Source organism: Peromyscus californicus, unplaced genomic scaffold (assembly GCF_007827085.1).
Source record: "Peromyscus californicus insignis strain IS unplaced genomic scaffold, ASM782708v3 Scaffold_9__1_contigs__length_137607984, whole genome shotgun sequence".
NCBI classification, from domain to species: Eukaryota; Metazoa; Chordata; class Mammalia; order Rodentia; family Cricetidae; genus Peromyscus; species Peromyscus californicus.
The window spans coordinates 118,720,841-118,746,660 of NW_026294617.1; the positions used below are offsets into that span (position 1 = coordinate 118,720,841).

Here is a 25,820-nt window from a genome sequence, read left to right on the forward strand (position 1 = left end):
TAAGAGGACTTGAACCTGGGTGAAGTCTCTAAACTGGGCGGGGGGGGGGGGGCAACAGTGTGGGACTCCTCTCTGCTCCCACACACCAACACACCCATGCATACTGCTGTGCCCAATAGAAGGGTTGCAACACTTGAATTCTAACATCTCAAACAAGAATCCACTGATAAGCATTGCTACATGCCCCCCAATGACTCTCTGCTTGCCTTTTTGAAGCCCTGTGACCCTAGAGGTTATGAACTCATGATCTTTGGCAGGCCTCTGTGCCTGAGGGGAAAGAATTGTAGGTTGCGAGTCTCATCAGAGCTTTCTAATCCTGTTGGATACTTTTGAGTTGCAGCCCACAGTCTAGCCATGGAGCCAGAGCTAATACAGAGGCGCCAGTGGCATCTGTGTGCCAAGCTATGGATTTTGAGCCCTGATACACTGATCACAGCCAACACTATTGTGTGTATTATGCAATTGAGAGAGAGAGAGAGAGAGAGAGAGAGAGAGAGAGAGAGAGAGAGAGAGAGAGAGAGAGATTTGCTTTAAAATGTCCCCAAACTGCTTGACGGGCCCTGTCCAGAAGGATTATAGAAGTTGAAAAATCAGTACTGGCCACTGATCCCCAAAATGCAGGCCACCCTGTGGGCCACACTTGGGATGCTGCCAGCTGAGACCCCACCTGCGCCTCAGAGCTCCAGCACTGACAAGTCTGCAGAGACGTTAGAATCAGGGCTGGACATGAGGGCAGTGGCATTGACCCCTCAGCTGAGCACTTGGCAGGATATCGCAAACTTCTGGATGGCCAGACCTCTGTGACTAGTGCATTCTCCAGCAACCAATTGTACACACCAGGGAGCTACCTGCTTTAAAAAAGGGATGACATTCAAAGCAGATTTAGGAGATCTCCTGTTATTGCTTTAATGGTTCCCAGGCAGCATTTCCTCTTGCTTTCAGACTAGCAGAAGTGATCAGAAAATGATTAGAGTTTCTCTTGCCGATGATGAAATTTAGATTTTGCATTTGTGCTGTTTTATGAGCTGAAACTATTTTAAGAGCCAATTTATGGTTTTCTCTACTAAAATTGGATTAAAAAAAATAAGCAAGGAAGTTCAGCAATTAGACGACACCATTAGTGGCTTACCCTAAAGCAATATTCTGTGTTTACCATTTTCTTTTTAAAAAGTTTGTCTTAATTTGATATCTCTTAGCCTTGTCCCATTTTATCAAGCAAGAGTCAAAGGGAGTCACATTTGCAGGGCTAGATAGAATTTCCTAAGTGTTCACCCAGGGCATGCCTTTAGGGTTAGATGGTTTCCAAAAGCTCTTCCTCATCTCAGATCTATTTATTCATTCAGAAATAACTGCCCCATTGAACATTTTAACGTCTAAACCTTCTGGAACACAGACATCCCCTCTCTTCTCTCCTGGAGAGTCTCATTAAAGGAATCATCCTGAAATCTCACCAGAGCTTTCTGTCCTGCCCAGTCCTGACCAAGGACCCTTGAACACAGGCTATGCAAAACTACCTCCATATGCCCCCCCCTCCCCCCCGCTTCTATTTCCCAACTGCCCACAGTAACCCACTACTTTCAGGCCAGGAAGAAATTGTCCTTCCTGAAGAGAACAGAACTCATTCTCTGTATCTATCTCAATTTATCTCGAGTAAGGCTTTGTGTTGATTGATTCAACAGGGATTGAATTTGTCTTCTGAAAATAAAGTTGTGCCATTCCTGCAGGAACCTACTGGCATCGACTTGCCTCTGCTGGATCCTGCGAGCACCATCACCACTGTCACAGGACCAAGTGCTTTCAGCATCCCTCTCCCTATCCGGCAGAAGCTATGCAGCAGCCTGGATGCCCCCCAGACAAGAGGCCATGACTGGAGGATGCTAGCCCATAAACTCAACCTGGACAGGTGAGTGTGTCCAGGCTTCTAGAACTTTTGCTGTTATTTAGCGGAGGTCACCAGGACTGGAAACAGTTAGATAGAAACAGCATTCCTTTTCTTTTTCTCCCCATTACATATCTGTTTACATTTCCACTCTGAAAATATGCATTAAGCTCTTTTAGACCTTGTACCATGAGTTTCCAACAATTCCAAGAGAAGTTGGGTTACATGACATTTATCAGTATTAGTCATGATCTCCTTTGTCTAGCTCATGTGCTAAGTACTCCTAAGTATAATCGCCAGTTGAACAAGACATAATGTGTGTTGAATAATTTACATGCTCACACAGCACTTGTATTAAGTTATGAAGAGACCCCGGGAGCCTCTACTTTGTAAGATGTAGCTGTCACCTCCAAACAAGAGATGTGGCATGACCTGTCAAAGATCATCAGAGCTTGCGCTGGACAGAAAACATAAGCCTCTTGATTTCCTGTTTAGGGCAAAACCCACCAACACATTGTCTCTTAAATTATCTTATTCAGAGTTGAGGTTAACAAAGTTAAACAGCATGTGGCCTTTCTGGGGCTGATCTAATTAAGTATACAGCAATCATTTAGTAAGGTTCACTACAATCCACAGTGAGACCAAAATATTTCAAGAAAGACAGGTTTAGCCCAGAAGCAGAGGAGAAAATAATACTGTAAATAGACTTGGAAATCACACCTTTTAGCATATTTTCCCATTCCTAATTGCAGGTACTTGAATTACTTTGCCACCAAATCGAGCCCAACTGGTGTGATCCTGGATCTTTGGGAAGCACAAAACTTCCCGGATGGAAACCTGAGCATGCTGGCAGCTGTTCTGGAAGAAATGGGAAGACACGAAACAGTAGTGTCCTTAGCAGCAGAAGGGCAGTATTGACCACACTGGAACTGAAATTGAGGGACAAAATTACACAGGGAGTCTGTGTCCAGGGGAACCACAGCTGAGGAGGAAATCCAGATGGGACCAAGGCGCTTATCAGGCAAGATGGCAGCAGGAAAGGTGGGGGACAGATATAACCACCAAGGTACATGCCCACTTCATTCGGACAGCACCACCATGGGAGTTAAGAAAAATTGTGTAAATTTGTACCTTGAATTTAGAAATCAATCTAATTTTCTCTTCGTTGGGCTGTATGCTGTATGGTACAGGATCTTACAGTTTCCTAGGAAACGCTTTTTATTGCTATCCAGATGTATGGATAAACTTTCTTAACAAACCCAATTTCTACAAACGTTGTTTACATCAAATTGGACAGGGATACAGACACTGTCCATGGCTTGTTCTATTTTTGTTCCAATCATTTGAAGTTGAAGCTGTGGACGGTTTGTTGAGTCTATTTCAGATTAGTAATTTACAGAGAAATCACAGACTTTTGCTACAAATCATGTACATCAAGTGTCTCAGATAATCCTCCCATCAGTGTTCTGTTTCTGAAACTTGTCGGACCAGTGTTGGCATTTGTATCAGGGAAGTGGAGGCTCTAAAAGGAGGCATTACCAAGGTTCCTTATGCCATGGGGGAGCCCAATTGGTGTCCTTTGGGAACAGAGCTGCAGCATTGCAGGGGAGACAGTGATCACGTACCTCCACACAAACATTTCAGTACCACATGTGTTTGTAATATGCTATTTCAAGTGTTTTCTAAAAATAGTATCATTGTTATTGATGAGTATTACAAATATTCTAGTAAAAAGATTTTCTTTTGCTTTAGTTAGCAATACTGTTAGTATTTGGTATTGACTAGACCTGCCTCCCTCTCCTGCGTAAAGAGGTGGGCATGGTCACCAGTTTAGTTCCATAGGCTTTGCTTCCTTAACCTTTGATCTACCATTCCGTGGTGGTGGAGACTGAAATGCTCACTGGCTATGTCTGCTCTTGCAGCTTGCTCAGGCAGTCTTTCTGTTCTGGGTCTTATCATGAGGAGGGTTCTCTATGTAAAGCTCATTTAATCTTCTGGCTATCTATCCGAGAGGCAGTGTGGTTTGTGGGCAATAGTTCCTGAACTAGGAATCAGGGAGCCAACTATCATTCTGGAGTTGCTCACTGGCCATGTGGCCTTGGGGAAAACACTGAAACTCACTGTAGCTCATTTTACTTATCTGTAAACTATGGGGTGAGATCTGATCATCTCAAGATTCCAGAATGCCAAACTCCCATTGTGATGCCATCAGTCTTATTCATCAATTTGACGATTATAAGAGATTCTAGCCTGGACCATTTATCCAGCCAGCCTTTTGCTGGAATACATTGCATCTTTCAGGCAGTATTGACTTGAAAAGGGGATTGCTTCAACATGCATATATTTGTTTGGCTCTCTTGTCTTTGTATCATGGTTGCATGATGCTGTTCACTGAGAGATGACATCTTTTTATTAGCATTGTCTTGTCCTCTGTGGGTGGAAGGCTACACTCCAGCCTTCCAACTAGTTATAAATCTACTTTACTCATTTATTGATCTCTGGATCTCAAGACCATTTGTACAAAATACCCACGCAGCTGAAGGAATTGGTACATTTTTTTCTTTATTAATCTTTGCTTTAATAATATTCAGTTGTGTTTACAGAGTTTAATTAGCTCTTTTATCCTACAAAATGTTATTTGTGGAAACTATGAGTTTTCCTTGGAACCATCACCGCTTCTTTTAATATAGGACCTCCATTCAGCAGACAGAGAATAAAAACTAAGCAGCCCCAGTCACAGTTAGACAAACAGGGAGCACCCATGTCCTTAAACCAGAGCCTTCAAAATATTACTGTGGCTTACTCTGGGGCTGGCAGTATCCAGTACGCAGAATAGATTCAAATTAGAAGTCATTTTGCCTGTTTCCTCTCCTATTCCTGTTCTTGATATTCTCTGACTCTTCCGTCGTAGTCATTAAAGAACTGTGGATACAGTTGTGGAGGCTCATCATTCATGCTGTTTATCTTCTCTTTTAGATATGTAGTCTACAATCTCATTCTCTAACCATTAGACTATTCACATGTAAAACTCCTGGTCCAAGGGGAATATTGTACTCCTAAACAAGTTCGGTGGCTGATGTCTATAACAATCAGTTTGTTTTAACACTTAAGAATTTAGACAGATATTCTTAAAAAGCAAGAGGAAGAAAGAATTGTCCACTGCTGCCTCTTGAAACAAATATGAAGATTCCTTTTCAGTACTGGGATTTGGGAATCATTATAGAAATCAAAACCTAGAGATCTGGCCTGGATGTCTTGTGTAACTTCAATGCTTTGTAAAAAGTAGAGAGGAGAAAATGTGTTACCATTCTGGTTAATCTATCCTAAAAACTGCTAAATCACCAACAGAAACATTGAATATAAGTAGAACAACGTTGTTGACGCTTTTGAGGGTCCTCTTGTTCAAGTATATAGAGATACTTGCTTTTTGATTCAGTTTCTCACAACAGGAATAGGAAGAATGACTGATCTCTTATGAGGTGCTCATTGTCATAAAACTACTTTCTATCATGTGAATGATAGAAACTACAATGTGTATGTATGGTATTTTCCTTTGGAGAAAAGTAATAGTAGTTAGATCACCACTCTCCAACACACAAGGTTCCACACAGCCTGAGGAAAGGGGTACTTGATGCCCTTGGGTAGAAAAACTAATCATTTGTGTATGGTGCCATCTAGTGGCCTGCTACATAGTTACTTGGCTTCATATACAGCTTATTAAAAGTTGACAAAGCAAGTAAGTACCTACAGAGTTTGACAAGAGATTTGTGACAAATAGACATGGAGAGATTTTCCTTTCAAGTGTTTGCTTTCCTTATTGTAATATTCATTCAGTTAAATCACCCATTTCAAAATTTTATGAGTACATCATCTACTTGTTCATACATATCTTAAGTTACTTTCTTATAATAGACATATATGAAATCTCTATAAGTGGTTGAAAGTTGTCTTTTTTATTTAAGAATCCCATTGGGCTTTGCATATTTGAAATCTTTCAGTTCCAAAATACTACCTTTTAGAAACATAAACTGTATTCATTAAGGAGGTACCCACATCCCATAGCTACATACATACATACACACACACACACACACACACACACACACACACACACACACACACACACACACACACACAAACACAGCATCTCCTTGAGGGTTTTGAGATTTATTCTTGCTAGGTATCCCAGGACAGCCTCAAATCCATAATCCTATTCCCGTAGGTTCTCCAGTGCTGAAACATTAAGCATGTACCATTACCCCTGCTTTTCAAAGCTTTGTATTTGTAAATGAGAATCCTGTGTCTGTGGAAAGGGAAACTGTGGCTGTTGATCAAGAAGAATGACCTTCAGATCATGCTGATCTTCTGAGATTATGAATGTAAAGGCAGAGGCTTCATGTTCTCATTTTTTTCTCATGACATTAATTCAAATTGACTTGATAGCTGAGTACAAGGTGACAACCAGCATGTGTGAAGAAACTCACAGCCAAACATCTTCAAAGCAGACACATTACCTCTGCTATACAAAGGCTCCATCTTCACCTGAGCAAATTTTCATCTCTTTAAGGAAAAGATTCTTTGGGAGATGAGAGATCCAGGATCAAACTGTATTATTAGCTATTTTCATTTATGCTATGATTTTTAATCATTTTTAAATCATTCCACTATCAAAGAGTAGAGACTTTTCTTTAGGGAAAAGTCACAATGACTACATTTAGGGTCTTCTAGATTTCTAGAGTCCAGATACCAGACTTTCAGTGGTTTTAAAGACATTTTTCCTAAAATAAATTGAAAAGGGAACATTCAGAGGGTGGGATCTGGACACGCCACTTCTGGAGAAAAGCAGGCAGGCTCTTGTCTTACATCTCCACTCATCTCTGTTGAGGACCTGGCAGCTGTGTTCTTGGGTCACTCCCACATCCATAGTCACAGGATGAAGGGAGCTTCTAAGAATGATGTTCTGTCCCGGAATCCATCCATCCATCCAACCCATGCTCTGGGGCGACGCAATGTAGAACCAACTGAAGAAGTTGTGATGAAAGTAGAAAGATTTCCTTGTTTCGAGTCTCCAAGATGAACGTGAGTTCATTCGCGCTGAGCAATTGCTCTGGGCAAGTAATCCATTCATATGCAGTGTTGATGTAAGTCCAAGGCCAGTGGCAGAAAGGAGGACTGCAGAAACACAGTGGGGGTGGAATGAGGCTTGAGACATCTTTTTTGAGAAGATTTGCTAATCAGAACATCATTGTTCAAACCAGTCACTTGTAAAGATGATAATGGCCAATGAGCATCTTATTTTATAGATCCAAAAGGAAAAATATTTTTATTATTATCTCGTTAATAAAACTGGTTTTTGCCTTCCGAGTGCCTCGTGGGACCAACTATCTTATTCCTTTAGTTTTGTATTGTTTTTGTATTTTTAAGTATACTGAGCTGACATTGACTGAAAACCTTATAACACTCCTTCTGTGCAACGAAATGCCATTTCTCTGCCCTCAAGAGATCCATTTGTGTCACCTCTGCTTATCACCTTGACAGGTCCCCTATAATGTTTTTGATGGAATGGGGACTATGGGGAATATATATATTATAACCAATACTAATTTAAGTTTGTGGTCATGTAGACTACATAAATGTTTCCAAATCTTGGCAATTAAGCTCATTTTTTAAAAGAGTGGAGATGGCCTGCATGTACCTGGGTGGAGTATCTCTTCAAACTAACAATCCAGCTATGGATCCTTTGGTATTATTGGACAGATGGTTGCCCCCCATGCTTTTATTTTCTGAAAACTTACTGTGATAGTCTTCAGAAAGTCCAGTGGGCTTGACTGTTTCCTTTATTGAGCTGTGGTGGGATATTAATGTGGCTCATTCAACCAAAGGTTATTTTCTGCCAGAGGCCTATTTAAATGTGGTTGGGGAGGTATCCTCAGGACAAACACACTCCATAAACATAATAGCAGGCAAACCCAATGGGATATAAGATGCTACCTGAAAGTCTTCAGTATCCTCAACTATATACTGAAGGGATCTGTCCCAGGAACTTCCAAAATCCTAAATTGGAAGTCCCTGCCATATATGGGACAGTCATAGCTCAACCCACTTAGTTGTTCAATAGAAAACCAGGGAGTGTGTGAGATACAATCAGCTGTCCACCAACCATGTTATTTGCTATGGCACAATAGTTTTTTCTGTATTATTTGAGAATTTGTGCTATGGTAGAATCATAAAATTGCAGGCAACAGTACTGTTGGGCCCATTTTAAAAAGCTTAAACTCTGTGTCATCTATATATACCAAAGGCCTAATGCCGTGGAGCCTGGTGACACCCAGCAGTGGTGACTGTGAACTGTGGGCTGGTTGTACTGATCAGTAGCCTAAGGGTGATGAGCTCTTGGCCTTTGATCTTCACTCACCACTATGAAGTGGTGACATCAAAGCATCATGATGAGCTCTATGCTGTATGTTAAACCAGTTTTAAGACAGCATTCAAAGCAAGGTATCCACAGCCAGTAGAAAAATGCCTTTGCTGTTTTTGTGTTCCTCCAGTCATTAATAGGACCTATAACTGTACACATATGGATTCTCATATTTTTCTTCAGATCTTGGAAAAGAAAGAGGAGCCAGTTGAACACATGACTTACATTCCTTCTTTCACTTTTTTCCTAGACCTACTATGGGTAGTGATGCCCTCACCCTCCAGCCAATGTGTTTAGCCAAGTTGCAGGGAATATTATCACTGTGTGTGTGCACTTGCGTGTATGTTGGATGTCACAGTGTTGTGTGTATTGAGCTTAATATTGAGCTGTAGGGAACCAGTAACCTTCCTCTTTGTTCTAAAGATGAAAACCAATATTCATCAGAAAACAATCCCCAGCTTTCTGCCAAAGAAAGGCTGGGCCACCCTTGGGCTGTCTTCTTTGGACCAGCTCAACTTCATAAGTATCAGGTTGAAATTTTATGCTTTGTCAGTTTTTCTTTATTTTTTTAGGGAAAACAACACAACCTTGGCTTCTCAGATATGGAACACTCCTTTGTTATAGAATTCTGTCTTGCTGTATCTTCTATGCAATTCCTTTTCTAATGACCCCTGGTGGCAGAGGAGTGCTCTCCAGCATTCCACTCATCGCCTTGCTGTGTGGTGGAGGTGAGGGATACCAGCTTTGGGTGTGCCTCTTTTCTCTCCCCAGTTGCCTCACCCAATTTTCCTGCAGTCCCCTTGGTTTGTAAATTGCCTGCATTTATTCTGTCAGCCAACATGTACAAAATGTAAGAAAGAATTTTTAAACAGGTAATAAATTATATTTATAAGCAACAAAGAGTGCCTGCTCTATTTCTTTATAATATGGAAATAGTTCGTGTCAGGAATTATTGTGAATTTCTTCAATAAGTTGAAAGCCCTTTGGGTCCTGTTTGAATGGTAATCATAACCTTCCTCCATGGTGGGTTGAAGTTCTAGAAGGATGTTTCTCCAACATCATTACACACTGCAATCTCTGGGCCAGTGCCTCCAATCCACCTCTGGAGACTCTGGTTTCCTTGGTCTGAGTGCAACTCTAACTGTGAGTGTGAGAAAGATTTCAGGTGATACCAGCAAGCAGTCAATGGAGCATCTTCCAGCCCCCGCATCACCATTTTTCTGGAGCAGATTGTAAACATGCTCATGCTCTACACGCAAAGATCCAATCTCAAGTGGAGTTTGTAAATAACTACAATAACAGGAAAGTAAAGGCAAACTCCATGGCCCAGCCCTGAGCTCTTGTGAATCCCAGATGTGTGTCTGAGACAGTACAGGTCTGCATTTACTCTGGTGAGAAAGTAGGACATTTCTAGGTTTGAGGTGGAAGGCGGCTATGCCTCTGAGGAGGAAGAGCAGAGGCAGCTCATTCCTCAGTGACAGACGGATCTGGAGAAGTACTATAGATTGACTGCCATCTTCCCCTTGACCTTTTTTTCTTATCCTGGCTAGCAGACAAAGGTAAGTCACTGCACTACAGAGGAGAACATTCACCTCTAGGAGCTCCACAATGGTGACAAACTCGGGTAGTTGTTCAAGGGATAAAGAAGTAAAGAAAACATGTCAAAGGGCCTTGCATAGACTCGACGGGTTGTCTGTGGATAAAAGAATGAAAATTTGATTAAGAAGCAAATAAAAGCAGTTAGTCACAGGAAAACACACACATGTTCCATACTAGAGTTCAGCCTCTGCCCCTCCTTTGAGCTTCAATAGCTAGAAGTTGCATTGACAATGCCACCAGAGTTTGGAGAAAATGCAAATGTTTTTCAAGGTCAAATCAGGGAGTCCTCATCCACTGCCTATGAGGTCATTAGAGTCTTGAGATTGACCTGTCTCTGAATCCATCCTCAATGTCAATGTATGGTAGTGAGTAAAGACTCTTCCTCTGTCTCAGAGACCCTCTGACTGGGTAAATATCAGAAGCTTGAGTGGGAATTACATAGACCAGATAGTTCTCCTGATTGAGGAGATTTCTGAACTTTGATGCTATTTCAGATGAGAAAGCAAACCTGTCTAATATAAAGTGACCCACAGAAAGCGAAAACCCCACTTTCCTCAGCCAATTCTGATACTTGCCTTTGAGTCCTGAGAGGCTTGGCTTGAACCATAACATGCAGAAGTTGGAGAATAGGAAATGTGGGTTCCAAAAGCAAGCCTCCTCAGGCTTTGAGCTGTTGTTAGCCATACATCCACCAAAAGTGTCAGAAAAGAGGCTGGACTGATGAGCAACTACAATGCCCCATCACGAACAGCTATATACTTTATATATTCATCTTATTTTGTTAAAATAAGAGCCCAGAGGTGTAGCAGGAATCTTAAATGATCTTATTAATAAAAACAAACCTGAGGCCAGTTATTGGGGTGAATGCTGGAAGACCAGAGAAGCAGAACAAGCCACAGCCACCTCACCTCGCCAGTTCCTCAGCTGATCCTTTTTCCTTAGACTGGAAGCTTCTGTGTCCCCATTCGAATGGCTCTCAGCTGAACTGCTGCTCGAAAGCCTGAAGCTTAACAGCTAAAAGCTTAACCCAGCCAAATGCTTCTAGTTTCTGGTCTCCACGCCTTATGTATCTTTCTGTTTTTGCCATCACTCCCTGGGATTAAAGGCTCACTTCTTGGGATTAAAGGTGTGTGTCACCATGTCTGGCTGTTTCCAATGTGGCCTTGAACTCACAGAGATCCAGAGGGATTTCTACCTCTGGAGTGCTAGGATTAAAGGTGTGAGTGGCACCATTTTCTAGCCTTTGTATCTAGTGGCTGTTCTGTCTCTGACCCCAGCTAAGTTTATTAGGTTTCACAATATTTTGGGGAACACAATACTACCACATAGAGGCCATTTTATCTCAAGGTACAGATGAAAATATTGGGGCTCACAGATTACATATTTCTGAAAAATCATGAAAGTGAAAATGAGGGAATAGAGCTAAGTTAATCTGCACACCAAATATTAGGGTACACTCTCTTGGCACAAGTGCAGCAGACTAAAATGCCAGACATCAGGACTTTCAATCCTTGGTTACTACGTCAGGAACCATTCTTACTGTCCAAACAGTCCTGGGCTTCCTCTGTCTTTCCAATCTCAAATAGATCCCCTCAGAAACAAGCTTCCCACCCTGCCCTCCAGACTCACACTCAACGGAAGAGCAACCTTGGCTCCTTTCCCTTTGCAGAGGACTTCCATGGCAGTGCTTTTGAGTCAAGAACAAGGGTCTCATTCCCACACACACAGAAAGAGCCAGTCTCTCTCACACCATCCTGAGGCTTTCTTACTGTCACCCTTAGTTCTTGCCCTTCAGATCCTTAGGTCCTTCAAGTTCATCTTTAGATCCAGTCCTCTCCCCCATTGACTTCCTACTCATTATTGCATGGCCCTTGGAGAATTTGACCCTCTTGAAGCTCAAGAAGTTCAAATCTTCTTGAAGCTGCCGCCATCCTGCCGATTTCAAAATCCACAAGAACAAATCTAAAAGCCTAGCCTCTGGGCTTTCGTGACCAACAATCATGTCCACAAATTTAAGCCTACCATCTCAGATGACACCCTCTACCTGTCCTCGGTCTAGCTCTTCAAAATCTGGATTTCAATCACAGCCCGTCTCAGTAAGCACTAGCACATTGCACAAGCACTATCAGATGCAGTTTCTTTCTCTTTAGTGACTGTGTCTTATGCCCTACTCTGGAGGTCCATGACACACAGCCCTTTGGCAACAATTCTTTTCCTGGGCACACTGATTAAACCCTAAGATGTCTCTGTACCTATATCTGGAGTGAGATTTAAAAAAAAAATCACAAGCAACCAAATCAAGGGGTGCCATGAACCTGTACTAAGAACTGAGACTAGGTGGGTGCTTACCTAGGCATCTGTGCAATAGGTGTCACTGGTGGTCTCAACTGCAAGGGGAAGAAACAAACTTCAGAAGTTCAGACTGAACCCTATTCTCACAGCACTGACTCGAGAGTGAGCCTTGGTCCTCGTGCAGCTCTGGGATCTGCTGACCCACATTCGGTATTAACAACCTCTACTGGTCCTCAGTGTCGCCCACGGCCAGCTGGCTGCTTCCCCAGTAAGCTGGAATTTTCCACAGGGAAACTTTACACTTTCTTCATTTCTCTCAAACCACCAGCTAGCCACCCCCCCCCCCCCCACCAGACGACTGCGTTTCCTAAACGGAGAGAGTGGAAGGCATCAGTCCACGCCTCCCCTCCTGCCACACAGGGTACACATTCGCCTCCTCTGCCTTCTTTACTGCTGCCGCCTTCCCACTTGCGGTCATGAGGTCATTTCCAAACCAAAGACAAGACACAACTATGAGACAACAGTCACGGTTCTTCTATGGGGGAATGACATCATTTATTGAAGGAAATAGGAAAACAGCTCATACACAATTTGTAACAAATACAATTGTTTGTTCCCTAACCCCGAATAATTACAGTATATACAAATTCCATAAGGCACTGGTTCCCCCTAAAGAACACAAATGAGACTTCTTTTGAAACAGAAAAGAATACCCCCACATAGTGCCAGCTTTTCTCTTTAAAAATACGGCATTAGTTTATGTAACAATTCGTTCTAATTGTTAAATAGTGTCATTTTTTTATGCAGCCCCTTTCATTTCCACTGTTTATGGGACTGGGGGTTTCTGGGGTGGTATAACCACCAAAACATGTTCAAATTTTTAAAAAATGTATTTTTCTCACTGCCTTTCCACCCACAAAGTGTGAGAACAGTTGAACAATATAAAATTCCTGATGAATATGCATGGCCCTAGGAACTTTACAGTCAGTCATCATTAAGTACTTGTTATCCTTGACTACACACCAATTGAAATGTGTCAAATAATTCCCTGCAAATAAAATCCCAGCATGCCATCTAAGAAGCTTTCTGCTTGAGGAATATAAAATGGTCAGGAGTGACTTCGGGGTACTCTGTCCAAGAGATCAGACATGGTGCTCACTGCTCTTCATTTGTGAGTTAACAATCTACATGCTTCCATAAATAAATATTATGTTTCATTTAGGACTTTATCATCCATAATATTTTACTCTCTAATCCACATACTAGAGTTGTGCCAGACTCCAGGATGAACATATTTACATATACATCTATATTTATATAATATATACACACATACATCAACCATAAACTTGAACATACAAAGCTTATCTAACAATAATTTAGGATTCCTTTTGGGGGAGAGAAATTAGAAGTAAATCTTACTCTTTGAAAGAGCCCTGAAGGTAAGCAGCAGTCAATTATATTAATAATTTGCAGGAAGTGAAAGCAAAAGATAAAATAACTTTCATTTCTGATATGCTAGAAGTTTAGAAGTTATCATGGATTATTGGGAAATGAACAGGTAGTCCTTAACAACAACTTAGTTTTATTAAGTAGATTTTCATAAGACAGAAATTATATTCATAAATAAATTATAAATTCTTACTTCATTGAAAATTGGTAATAACTGAGTGGATCTTTTAAAGTATCTCAATAATTTCAAGATTTTCATATTGAATAAATAAGGTTGATAATTAGAAAGTAAGCTGTGATTTTTCCCTAAGCAACAAAATGAACAATGTGGATGAGATCTGGGCTCTCAAGTTTCTCCCCATTCTTCACTGGAACCCTAGAAATCTAGTAAACTTTATGTCATCAACAGACTCACCACAAAACATTCTGGTTTGATGTTATCAATGTTTTAAAAATCTACTGATAAGAAAACACAGCTTGACCCCACAACCTCAATTAAACCGAAGGAAAACTAAGAAAAAAAAAAATCAAGACATACTCAGTTAACTAGCAAAATGCTTCCTTAGGTGTTTATAGATGGACCTGTCTAGGCACTAAGGTTTTTTTCTCCCAGGCTCAGAGGACTGCCACACTTAGTTTACAAATATATGGGGAAACTGTCTGTGGTAAATACAATTTAACAGAGAAATGGATCTTCAGTGGCTCAGCTTCTACTGGCCTCAGTAAGAACAAAATCTGATGACCATTAAATTAACAATGTGCTGTTTTTATTTTTTCAAATTCAAGAACTGAGAAAGTTTTCTTTCTTAGTGGAAAATAAAACATGGCTCTGTGGTACCAGGCAGTGAATTAGAACAGAAAAGGGCTCTTCTCTACAGTTTTCCCAAACTCCGAGCACTGCTCACAGACACTGTAGCTCCAGGATCTTTTCCGGATCAACAGCCTACCAGTTGAACGTCTACTCCAGAGAAGAGGGAAATATTTCCTCCTTTCTCATGCAGCTGTCAATTTTTCTTAAATTCTCCATCTTTCAAGCACCCAGTGGTGAAATGTATAAGAAAACACTGCCCCCTGGAGTATTCTGGAAGGAATGTTATTTTCTAAGGCAAAGTACTTCAACATTCCTTAATAACCAGTAAGTAATTTCTAATCATTAAGGAAGAAACACAGTAGGGAAATAAATGGATAAAGTTGCAAGGGTCATGTGGCATTTTCCACTTTACTGTGATCCTGTTTCTAAGGAATATTGGCTTATCAGTGATTTTGTTCATATAGTCAAAAGTTAAACAGAAGATGTTTTTACACATGCCATAATGGAGGAACAGAATAAGTTAATAGTGAAATGCACATTAGAATGAATGAGTCATACCTAAGGTGTGAAACAATTAATTAAGATGTCCATATCTATTCTAGAATAAATCACAGCAGCCATGGTGTTTGATGACCTTCGTTAACTTCCCTCTGCTCAACCACTTGAAGCTTATTTTTAAATTGAAGTTTAGTGATAATAACCTGACAGATGCTTCTTTTCTGCCTCTTATATCCGAGATTTAGAAAAAGACAACAACATACAACTATCTGTATCTAAACAAACTGTGATGAGTATACTTCTTTCCTGTGTTTCTGTGTCAGGCTCTTACGCATATATCAGGAACAAGCCATCTATCTACACCTTCAATATCTGTCCTGCCTTACTGGCATGTTTTTCTAAATAATTTCTATTTTAAAGTACCTCGTCTCTACCATACTCATGGCAGTTTTATTTAATATTGATCTTCTGATTTATGAGAACAAAAAGCATGCCCGTGCCGATTCTCTGCACATGAGGAAGCCTTTGCTTGTATTTAATGAAATGGAGAGGATTTACCTGAAAGATCTGTCTAATACAACCAGAAACAGGTGTGGTTCTGAAGAATACCCACCAACACATACCTCTATTAGTGACATAAAACCTTCATTTGTTCCACACTGGCTGAAGCTGCAAGAGGTCCGCCTTCAGGATTCCAAACTGTGGTCCCAGGCAGGTGGGACTTGTATGCATGTATATTCACACTGCCCTGGCAGCCTTCAGCAGGGCTGGCCCAAACAGGCTTTGGTGGCTGGGGCAGTGAATCAGGGAAGTTGAATTCTAATCTACGTTCTCAGACTGTTTGGGTTTGTAGAGTGCAAGAGTATTTTGCCAATGGAAAAACATTTGGACTTCTAGGAAATTTTCTAGAAAGAACTTTTGTTATTATTTAAACTATAGTTGTATAAACCTTAAAACATCTACAATATTTGTTTTATTTTGGTAAAATTAAAGTATCTTTTTTAAAAAAAATGGCTATCACAAAATACAGGGCTTTCTTAGAAAGCAACATGAATCATATCTTGAACAAGTTACCCAAATGGTTTCCCTCCTCAGAAAGCCATAAGGACTCTGTGTCTCTGGGGCCTTCTGTGTCTGTCCAGCTTGCTCCCTGAGAGGGGAAGTCTGAAGCCATTGGGCAGTAGGACAATGTTCAAGGCTTAGGCTACAGATGTTTCTGTAAATTCTCTTGCTCAGTCCACAAGTATCCAGCGTCAGAGCTTAATGTCCTGGGACTCTGACATTTTGGCAAGTGTTTTCTTAACTCGCAAGGCTGTCAGCCTGGAGGCAGGATTGTGAGCCCAACACTCTGTCATAAGCTTCCCCATCTGCCTGAGACACTGAAAGAGAAAGAAATATTGGAGTGATGTCAGAAGAATGGACTCTCGATAAGGCACTCAATATTTGGCTTTTAGTTGGTGTTCATGAAATCTGAATATATTTTTAAGGCACCAGTAATAAGTGGACACAAAATTCACTCAAACTCTTTTTTGTGTGAAATGATCATGACTCACACAGATTCTCATATCTCCCTGTGACAAAAGAAAAAAGGAAGCTTTGAGGATACGGAAGGATGACTTTAAAGACAGTATTAAACAAACATAATACCCAGTAAGTCTGAATTTTATAACATGTTTCAATATTTTATCTAATTCTGTACCACTCAAATAAACATAGCTATTCCTATATCACCACAGTCTGTTCTAACTGTGGCCCAATGCTGTACCACTTAGCAAGATTAATGGCCTGTGCATGGCTTTGCTAAAACTTTCTCCTGGATTTGCCTGTGGTCTGTCAATTGTTCTTACTGCAAAGCACACTTTCCCTTCATTAGAAATCAGCAATAGAGAGCCTTCAAATGGCACCAATAACCACAGTCTCCTTTGGAAAAATATAACTCCAGCATCTCGTGATGCTCTCTGAACAGCTTACTGGAGCATACATACACTAGGTAGCAAGGCAAGAACTACACACTGAGCCAATGGACCAGTTATCTTAAGTGAATTTACATGGACACCTTACTTGATGAACAGTGCTCTAGGCACTTCTTTTTGGTGGGCTCAGGACATGTTTGATAAGAGTCTTCTTTATCAGAATGTGCTTCAAACTCATCTGTAACATGAATCTTAAAAGGTCTTATTAATAAAAACAAACCGAGGAGCCAGCCATTGGGGAGAACGCTAAAAGATCAGAGAAACAGAACAAGCCACAGCCAACCTCACCTCACCAACTCCAAGGCCAATCCTGTTTCCACGAATCTTCAGACTGAACGCCTCTGAGTCCTCACCCCTGAGGGTCTCAGTTGAACTGCTGCTCAGTTCCTTTCTCCTCACACCTTACATACCTTTCTCCACCCAGTCATGTCCCTTCCTGGGATTAAAGGTGCGTGTGCTTCCCAAGCAAAGCCATGAGATCTCAAGTGCTGGGATTAAAGGCGTGTGCCACCACTGCCTGACTCTGTTTCCCAGTGTGCCTTTGAACTCACAGAGATCCAGATGGATCTCTGCCTCATAAGTGATAGGATTAAGGGTGTGTGCCACCACTGCCTGACCTCTATGTTTTATCTAGTGAATGGCTCTGTCCTCTGATCCCCAGATAAGCTTTACTGGGGTACACAATATATCATGACACTCATCTTGAATTTTCCAACATGCCAGAGACTCAGTTGTGGGTGAGTGAAGGTGGAGAGGGGTGTGGAGAGACACTGGAACAGAAAACAAGGCTGGAGTCCACGTTTTGTCCACTCACTTGATCCAGCCCAGCAGAGCCTTCCACATATATGTGGGGTTCACATTTAAACCCTTACAGGAGACAGATTAGCTCAAATAACCTCTTGGGATTCAATTTAATACACACCACACACACACACACACACACACACACACACACACACACACACACACTCACATTATTGGGTAACCAGTTTAGGAGCTCTTCCCTAAAAAAGACTATTTTTCCCCGCTGTCATCATGGTCAGCCCTAAAATCAAATACATCCAAGTAACTTTAAATAGCCTAAGCAGGTGGTATTTATATGGTTAGGAATACACATACAGGCACGTGTGTGTGTGTGTGTGTGTGTGTGTGTGTGTGTGTGTGTGTGTGTAAAGCAATAATTAAAGAAATGGAGGCTACAAATTTGAGAGAGAGCAAGGGGTGCAAGACAAGGATTGAGGGAGGAAAGAAAAGGGGAAAACAATGAAATTATATTTCAATTTCAAAAACAAAAATACTGTTAATTTAATTTAATTTTTAATCGTGAGTTGTGTATGTGCATGTATGGGTACACACATCCATGAGTACAGAAAGGATGGAAGAGGGCACCAGATTGTCCGGAGTACAGTTAGAGGCTGTTTGTGAGCTGGGAACCAAAATCAGGTCCACTTCACAGGGAGTGTGCCCTGTTACCCATGAGTCATCTGCCTCACCCCGAGGCCTCAGCACTTCCGCTGATGAAGAGGCCGTCACAGAGAGGGAGGTCAGCAGAGTGCACCTCTATCATGTCACTGTACAGAAACCCCAACCTTCAGAAAGAAGGGTCTGGACTTACCCCAAAGAAAAAGAATCACGGTGCTTTAAAACACACAGAGAGAAAGAAACAACAGCTTCTATGCAAACATTGCAGCTGATATATGAAATAATGTTCTCTGTTATGCAGGCTCAATCTTGCCCATTCACCATGCTGTATAATTGACCAAATAAAATCAAAAAAAGGAATAGATTTGATGCAGTACAGATATACAAATACTGCAATAAGACAGCATTACTGTCACCATCAAAATGAATGTTAGTGATGCAAATTAAGAATTTTGGCAACTACCTCTCATCTGCCATGTGGCGGCATAGACTGGGGAGAGATGCCCTTCCCTTGACCCCTACTCATCAATGCCCAAGGAGGGTGGGAGAGCTGGCCCTGTAGTCATAAGAGTGGGAGAGCTGTCTCTGACCCCCACCAGTTGCCATATTTGGGAGAACAGACCCTGCACCTTGCCTGGGCAACACAATGGAGCCAACCCTGTTGGTGGAGGTGTGGGTGAGCCAGCCCCTGTCCTGTGGCAGCATGGGCAGAGCAAGTTGCCCTCCTCCCCACCCCCCACCCCGCCTGTCAATGCCTGAGGCAGGTGGGAGAACTGGCCTTGAGGTCACAAGAGAGGGAGAGCTGCCGCCACCCCCACCAGCTGTAACTGGGGAGAGCAGTTCCCATACCTCACTGGGTTAACATAATAGAGCCAAGCCTGCGGGCAAAGGTATGGGTGAGTCAGCCCCCAAGTTGTAAACATGGGCGGTGTGGGTGTGGGTTGGTCAGAGATGACCCCTTAACCCCTCACCCCTTACAGCCTGCAACAGGAAATCTGGCTCTGTTCCTCGCCTAGGCAACAAAACAGAGCTGGCCGGGTAGCTGGAAGTAAGGGTGACCCAGCCCGAGGTTGTGAGCAAAGAACTGTCCCCATTACTCATCTGACATGTGGGCAGCACGGACAGAGGAGAGATGCCCTCCTACCTCCCACCCATCAACACCCAAGACTGGTGGAGAAGCTGGCCATGGAGTCTTCCTTTCCTGGAACTCACTTGGTAGCCCAGGCTGGCCTCCAACTCACAAAGATCCGCCTGGCTCTGCCTCCCAAGTGCTAGGACGAAAGGCATGCGCCACCACCGCCCGGCTGGCCATGGAGTCTTAAGAGTGAGAGAGCTGTCCCTCACCATTACCAGCAGCAGCACTCGGGAGAGTGGCCCCTGTACCTCATAGGGGCAACACAATAGAGCTGGCCCTGCTGGTGCAGGTGTGGGAGAGCAGACCCTGAGGGCATGGAAGCAAAAGAACTGGCCCCACCCCTCACTCACTGCTGCAAGAGGTGAATTAGCCAAGGCAATGCTGGAGAGCTCCCCCTGGTGGTGAGAACAGGAGAGAACAGGCAGGTGGACCAACCTTACAGCAGCCCAGGCCCAGAACTAGGGCTATGACTTGATCCGCCCCAACATCCACCCCATCTATGATCTGCTGGAACACATGAAGGAACCTGACCTGCAGACCAAAAGCTTCAGGATCTCCACAACACAGGGCAACAACAAGATATTCAAGAAGAGGCCCAGTGAAGGTCCAGAATTGATAGTACAATAGTAACAGAGGCCTCAAACCAAATCAATGACTCTTTGCAATGATGACTTGCAAGTAAAGTACACAGACAAAAAGGAATTTACTGCGTGACTTAGTGTGTCACACCGCAGCTTCCATGATGAGATTTTTAAATGACCCCCCTTTTTTCTTTTCCCTTTCTTCTCTTAAATTTTGTTTTATTTTGGGGGTGGTGTAAGGGCAGAGGGCAGGTGCAAAGGGACAGGGAAATGAATGGGATCAGGATACATGATGCAAGAGACACATAGAATAAATTAAAAGGAAAGAGAAAAAATAATTTTGGCAAAGCAGAAATGTATCTAGAAGTCATCCGTACCCTCCCCCAAGCCTGGCCTTACCTCATCACTACTCCACCGATTGGGGAATGAAGGTCGTAACTTCTTAATGCACACAATTTCTCTCATGTCCTCATAAGAAGGGTCACTGGGCACCAGGTCATGATAGGGAAGTTGGTATTCTTCCACTATACCTAAAGGCATGTTTTTTATTAATATTATTTCCTACGAACTGGTAAGAATATGCCTAACATACAACTTTCCTCAATTAACAAATAAACTATCAATATTAAATATAGGCTCTGGTTAACAATGAAGTAAATCTTGAAAATCACCCAAATGACAACTTAGTTTATAAAAAACAATAGGAAACCCAATGACACATATTATCATAGGTCCGCAAGCCTCCCCCCGGTCCCCCGAGCCAACGGCTGGTTTCCAAAAGCTGAGTTACACAGGCATCCACAACTTGCATGAGCTAGTTATATTTTTAAGTCCGTAGTAAGTCTCAATGTAAAATTAGAAGACACATCTTGAATCAATGCCATATCACATGTAACCGCTTCTTATTACTGGCATATGAGACCAAGAACACCATAAGTTTGGAAGAGTAGCCTACTTAAACAAATGTCAGATTCATTTATTTGTGTTTAATCATAAGAAGTTTTATACATTCAATATTGGAAAGTTGTATATCCAAAAATATCATCAATGATTCATCTTAGGTTTGAAAGTTATGTGATTTTCTTTTTCTTCTTTAAACTTTCTATTTTATTTACCTCATCCTGTCTAATAACTAATTTTACTTTTTAAAATTTTTGCCCTGTCCTTTAAGAAGGTAGGCTATTAGTATGTTCTTTGTCAGCCTTATCTAATGAGCTCTTCGTGTCCTCCAGTGATGGACGGAGTTTCTGAACAACCTCCCAGATTCTTTCCTAAGCTGCTTTTGGTAGAAATGCTGTCACTGTTGACCTGAACAGGATGAAACCATTGAGTTCTAAGAGCATTACATTTGCTAGAGCATTACATTTAATAGGATGACGGCATATACCTATGAGTACTAGGGAACCTGAGGCAGAGTTCACAGCTCTGCTTTCAAAGGTAGGCAGGACTGCATAGAGAATGCCAGGTCAACCTGGATTACAGAGTGAGATTCTGTCTCAAAAAACAAATAACAATAATAAATTTCACTGGAGATTTATTCAGGCAAAATCTGGGGTATGTGTTATGTTTTTGGTTTTTGTGTTTTTGAAAATTCAAACTCATATAGACTATAAAGGACCCAAAGATTCTAAACTTTTTTCAAGCAATTCAAACTCATTGCCTGTTTGTCAGTCATGGACACCTGCTTTGACTACACAGCATTATTACATTCCATCTGCGTTTCTTGTTCTTCTGTTTGATTCACTGTAATCTCAGTACCCAGGGTAATGAACTACTGGGCCCAACTCACAAGAGACATCACTTCATCTGAGCACTTTCTAACTCTAGAGACACTGACCTAGAAACATCTTGAGGGTGAAGACTGTATCTATTTAACTCATTACATGGATGGATTGATGGATAGTTAGGTAGGTATAAAAAAAAACTACATGAGACACAGGCAGAACCAGGGGCTGAAGAGATGGACCAGTGGTTAAGAGAACTTGCTGCCTTTTCAGAGGACCAGAGTATGGCTTCCAGAACTCATGTCAAGCAGCTCGTCTTAATCAGAAATTCTTATGCTTGTGGGAAAATCATTATGAACAATAACAATATTTTCCTTTTGACAAAAAAAAAATGAGTGTTCAGGAATGGGTGTCCCACTCTCCAATGTCTCTGGGCTACATCTGCAGAGGAAGCACAGAGAATGTGGCAGTGGGGTTGGGAATGAGGTCCAGCAGGTAGGCAAGGAGAAGTGGAATGGGGTAGGAGAGGAGGGTGTTGATATGTTGGAGAAAGTCTAAGAGAGAAGTGAGATGGTAGAAAGAGAAGCAGAAGGTGATGTATGACAAGCCAGGGGAAGCAGGCGGTGAGTCTAGAACCATAAATTCACTGGTCAGAGTAGGGGAGGAGATAACCACTCAAAGATGGTTCTGATAGATATTTCCTGGAAGGTTTCAGACAGCATCAACAGGAATAAAGGGGAAGGGAAAGAAAATCTGAGACTGTTTGTAATACACCAACTTTAATCCTTTCTGATCAGAAAGGTTTTGTAAACATCTCCCAGGAGTAGTAGCTCTTTAAAGACATTTCCTTCTTACCTCCAGAAACACATCTCCTTGCAATCTCCCAGAGGATGAGTCCAAAACTGTACATGTCAGCCATGATATAAGACTGGAAATGGTTTCTATTCAAGCTCTCATCCAGCACTTCTGGAGGCATATAGCGCTTGGTGCCAACCCGTGTGTTGGGTGGAATGTCAACCTCATTTGTATCACTGAGGGAAAGCAAAGCGAGCAGGCATTGTCAACACTGGAGAGGCCGCTGTGGCTCTCGGAAAGAGCATGTCAGTGGCAATGCAAAGAGAAAAACGTGCAGTGAACAAAACAATTCCTCAAACAATATTTCTCAGTGAAAATTAAACATTTATAGATTAAACATCCAGACCATATGCAACTAAATGAGAATGAAGCCCCAACACACAAAATTATATTACTACAAAATTAATCTGTCAACTATTATTAAATATCTAAGAAAAGCTTTGCACAGTAGTATACACATATAATCCAAAACCCTGGGATGTAGAGCAAGAGAATCAGGAGTTCAAGGCCAGCCTCAGCTATGTAATGAATTTGAGGTCAGCCTGACTTACATGAAACCTGTCTCAAAAGATAAACAGTGGCAAATAAATACCCAAAATGTACCTTTCTTCTCTGTACATTTTAATCACTTTCCTCTTATAACTGGTAAGTACATCTATCAACTTGGTTTAAACATCTTAATAATATTTTACGAGAGAGGAAAGTATGCCAGAAATAGGTTTAAAGGGAAGCTAGAAAAAATGTCATATGGGAAAGCATCATCCAACACACTGTATTAAACTGGTAACTCCCAAAGAACTAATAAAGAAAAGTTTCCCTCCTGCTATCCCTGCTGATAACTATTATCAGTGAGTACAAAGGAGGTATTTCATTGACATATTGTCTGTGTGTGTTATAATGGGTCTCTTTTAATCATCAGAAGAATTTAATAGTGGTTCCAATTACGGAATTTTAAGGATTTAGACAGAAAAAAATTATAGGGAAAAGGATAGCTTAAGGGCTCTAATTATATTCAAAAATATATACTGAGAAAGGAAAGCAAGAATCATCTTAGGCTAGGACACCCAAGAGTGGATCAGGAGAGCTGGAGATATATTCTGGCCCCAGGGTGCTGTGGGATGGTCTGTATGTCAAATGTGTTGCTGATTGGTCAATAAATAAATCACTGATTGGTCAGTGGCCAGGCAGGAAGTATAGGCGGGACAAGGAGGAGAAAAAACTGGGAAGTGGAAGGCTGAGTCAGGGAGACACTGCCAGCCGCCATGATGATAAACAGCATGTGAAGATGCCGGTAAGCCACAAGCCATGTGGCAAAGTATAGATTAATGGAAATGGATTAATTTAAGCTGTAAGAACAGTTAGCAAGAAGCCTGCCACGGCCATACAGTTTGTAACCAATATAAGTCTCTGTGTTTATTTGGTTGGGTCTGGATGGCTGTGGGACTGGTGGGTGTCAGAGATTTATCCTGACTGTGGGCCAGGCAGGAAAACTCTAGCTACAAATGGCGTCCAACGTGGTGGCAAGAGTTTCCACCTAGAAACTGAGAAAAAAGATTCTAAAATGGAGCTTAAAACAGCTTCCTAATTGTCTCTCTCAAATGAGCAGCAGCTGCCAGTTTGAGCTACTGGTGGGTTCCTAGCGTGCACGCTCGACCGGCAGTATGGTGGGAATGAGGCCTCTGCAAGTGGCACATTAAGCTGCATGGTGGATTTAGACTTTGCTAGTACAAAACAAAAAAAAGAGGTTTCTGGGCTACACGCTGCTTGGATAAAAGCATAGACCCACGATAGCTCCCAGAGCTGGTGGTAAAGTACCACGCCATGTTGGGAAGCTGAGGTGGGCGGAGCCAGCAGCCACAGCTGCTGCAGCTTAAAGCAATAGATTCACAATAAGACAGATTCAGATGTAATAGTTTACAATGTGTGTAAAATATACGTAGGCTTGAAAGAGACAAAAAAAAGGTGATATATACAGTTATAGAAAAAAATACATAGTTTTAAAAAATAAAGTCTTTAAAGAGACAGTAAAATTAATATAAAAAATAAGCCACGTAAAGATGAATATTACACAGAGAATCTGGATTGTGTTGTCTCTTTGGGATTTTTAACTGAAGAAAAACATTTGATTGTAAAAGCTGTAGAGTTATGCCAAAATGTATATTTTAAAGGTACCTTGACTTCAAAATGTGGATATAAGAATATGTTGCTTTGGAAAGGAGATTCTGCTTTTGTTCCCACAGAAAGCCAGAGGCTATGGATTTGTTCCAGATTAAGATACATCAGGTTTGACCAGCCAAGATCCCCTGAAAGGTGACACCAAGGCCCAGATGATCCAACATCCAGAATGGTTTCAAGGCAACTGGCTCAGACGATACAGCCTCACGGACTACTCCATGATCCTAAAATTTTCTTTGTTTCCCCAGAAGATACAGTGCCCCCCTCCAGCAGGAAGTAGTAAGAGAAGCTACGCCCAAATTCCCAAATATACCAAGCTGACTTTGGAGATGTGTAAAGGTTAAAACCTTCCTTTTTAAGAAAAGAAAAGGGGAAGTGCTGTGGGATGGTCTGTATGTCAAATGTGTTGCTGATTGGTCAATAAATAAATCACTGATTGGTCAGTGGCCAGGCAGGAAGTATAGGCGGGACAAGGAGGAGAAAAAAACTGGGAAGTGGAAGGCTGAGTCAGGGAGACACTGCCAGCCGCCATGATGACAAACAGCATGTGAAGATGCCGGTAAGCCACAAGCCATGTGGCAAAGTATAGATTAATGGAAATGGATTAATTTAAGCTGTAAGAACAGTTAGCAAGAAGCCTGCCACAGCCATACAGTTTGTAACCAATATAAGTCTCTGTGTTTATTTGGTTGGGTCTGGATGGCTGTGGGACTGGTGGGTGTCAGAGATTTATCCTGACTGTGGGCCAGGCAGGAAAACTCTAGCTACACCAGGGGGTAAAGATTTTTAACAGCTCCACTCTTCTAGCTCCTTTATGTCTATTTGGAACTAGGAGGATGGGCAGTGGTTGGGAATGTGTGGTAAAGATACATCTCTGCTGGGGAACTGAAAGGTAACTGCTACCAAACAACATGAGCAAGATCCATCTCTAGACTCTTCCCCTTCATCTCCAACTCTTCCCCTGTCAACTAGTCCAACAGAAAATGATCAAGTTTCTCAATGTCCA

General features: G+C 41.8%; 2 protein-coding genes across 10 annotated transcripts in view; one reads left to right on the plus strand and one right to left on the minus strand.

Annotated features, from left to right (window-relative positions):
• Unc5c (unc-5 netrin receptor C) overlaps positions 1-9,197 on the plus strand; it is a 357,131-nt gene extending 347,934 nt beyond the window's left edge. For all 3 annotated transcript variants that reach the window (XM_052732282.1, XM_052732283.1, XM_052732284.1), the window contains 2 exons: positions 1,725-1,903; positions 2,632-9,197. In XM_052732282.1, coding sequence (XP_052588242.1) covers positions 1,725-1,903; positions 2,632-2,797 — 345 coding nt within the window. In that variant the 3' untranslated portion in view covers positions 2,798-9,197. The remainder of the gene's footprint in view (positions 1-1,724; positions 1,904-2,631) is intronic.
• Positions 9,198-12,712: 3,515 nt separating this feature from the next.
• The window catches only part of Bmpr1b (bone morphogenetic protein receptor type 1B), a 340,275-nt gene continuing 327,167 nt past the window's right edge, over positions 12,713-25,820 (minus strand). For all 7 annotated transcript variants that reach the window (XM_052730762.1, XM_052730764.1, XM_052730763.1 and 4 more), the window contains 3 exons: positions 22,640-22,815; positions 20,460-20,590; positions 12,713-16,328 (listed from right to left, as the gene is read on the minus strand). In XM_052730762.1, coding sequence (XP_052586722.1) covers positions 16,203-16,328; positions 20,460-20,590; positions 22,640-22,815 — 433 coding nt within the window. In that variant the 3' untranslated portion in view covers positions 12,713-16,202. The remainder of the gene's footprint in view (positions 16,329-20,459; positions 20,591-22,639; positions 22,816-25,820) is intronic.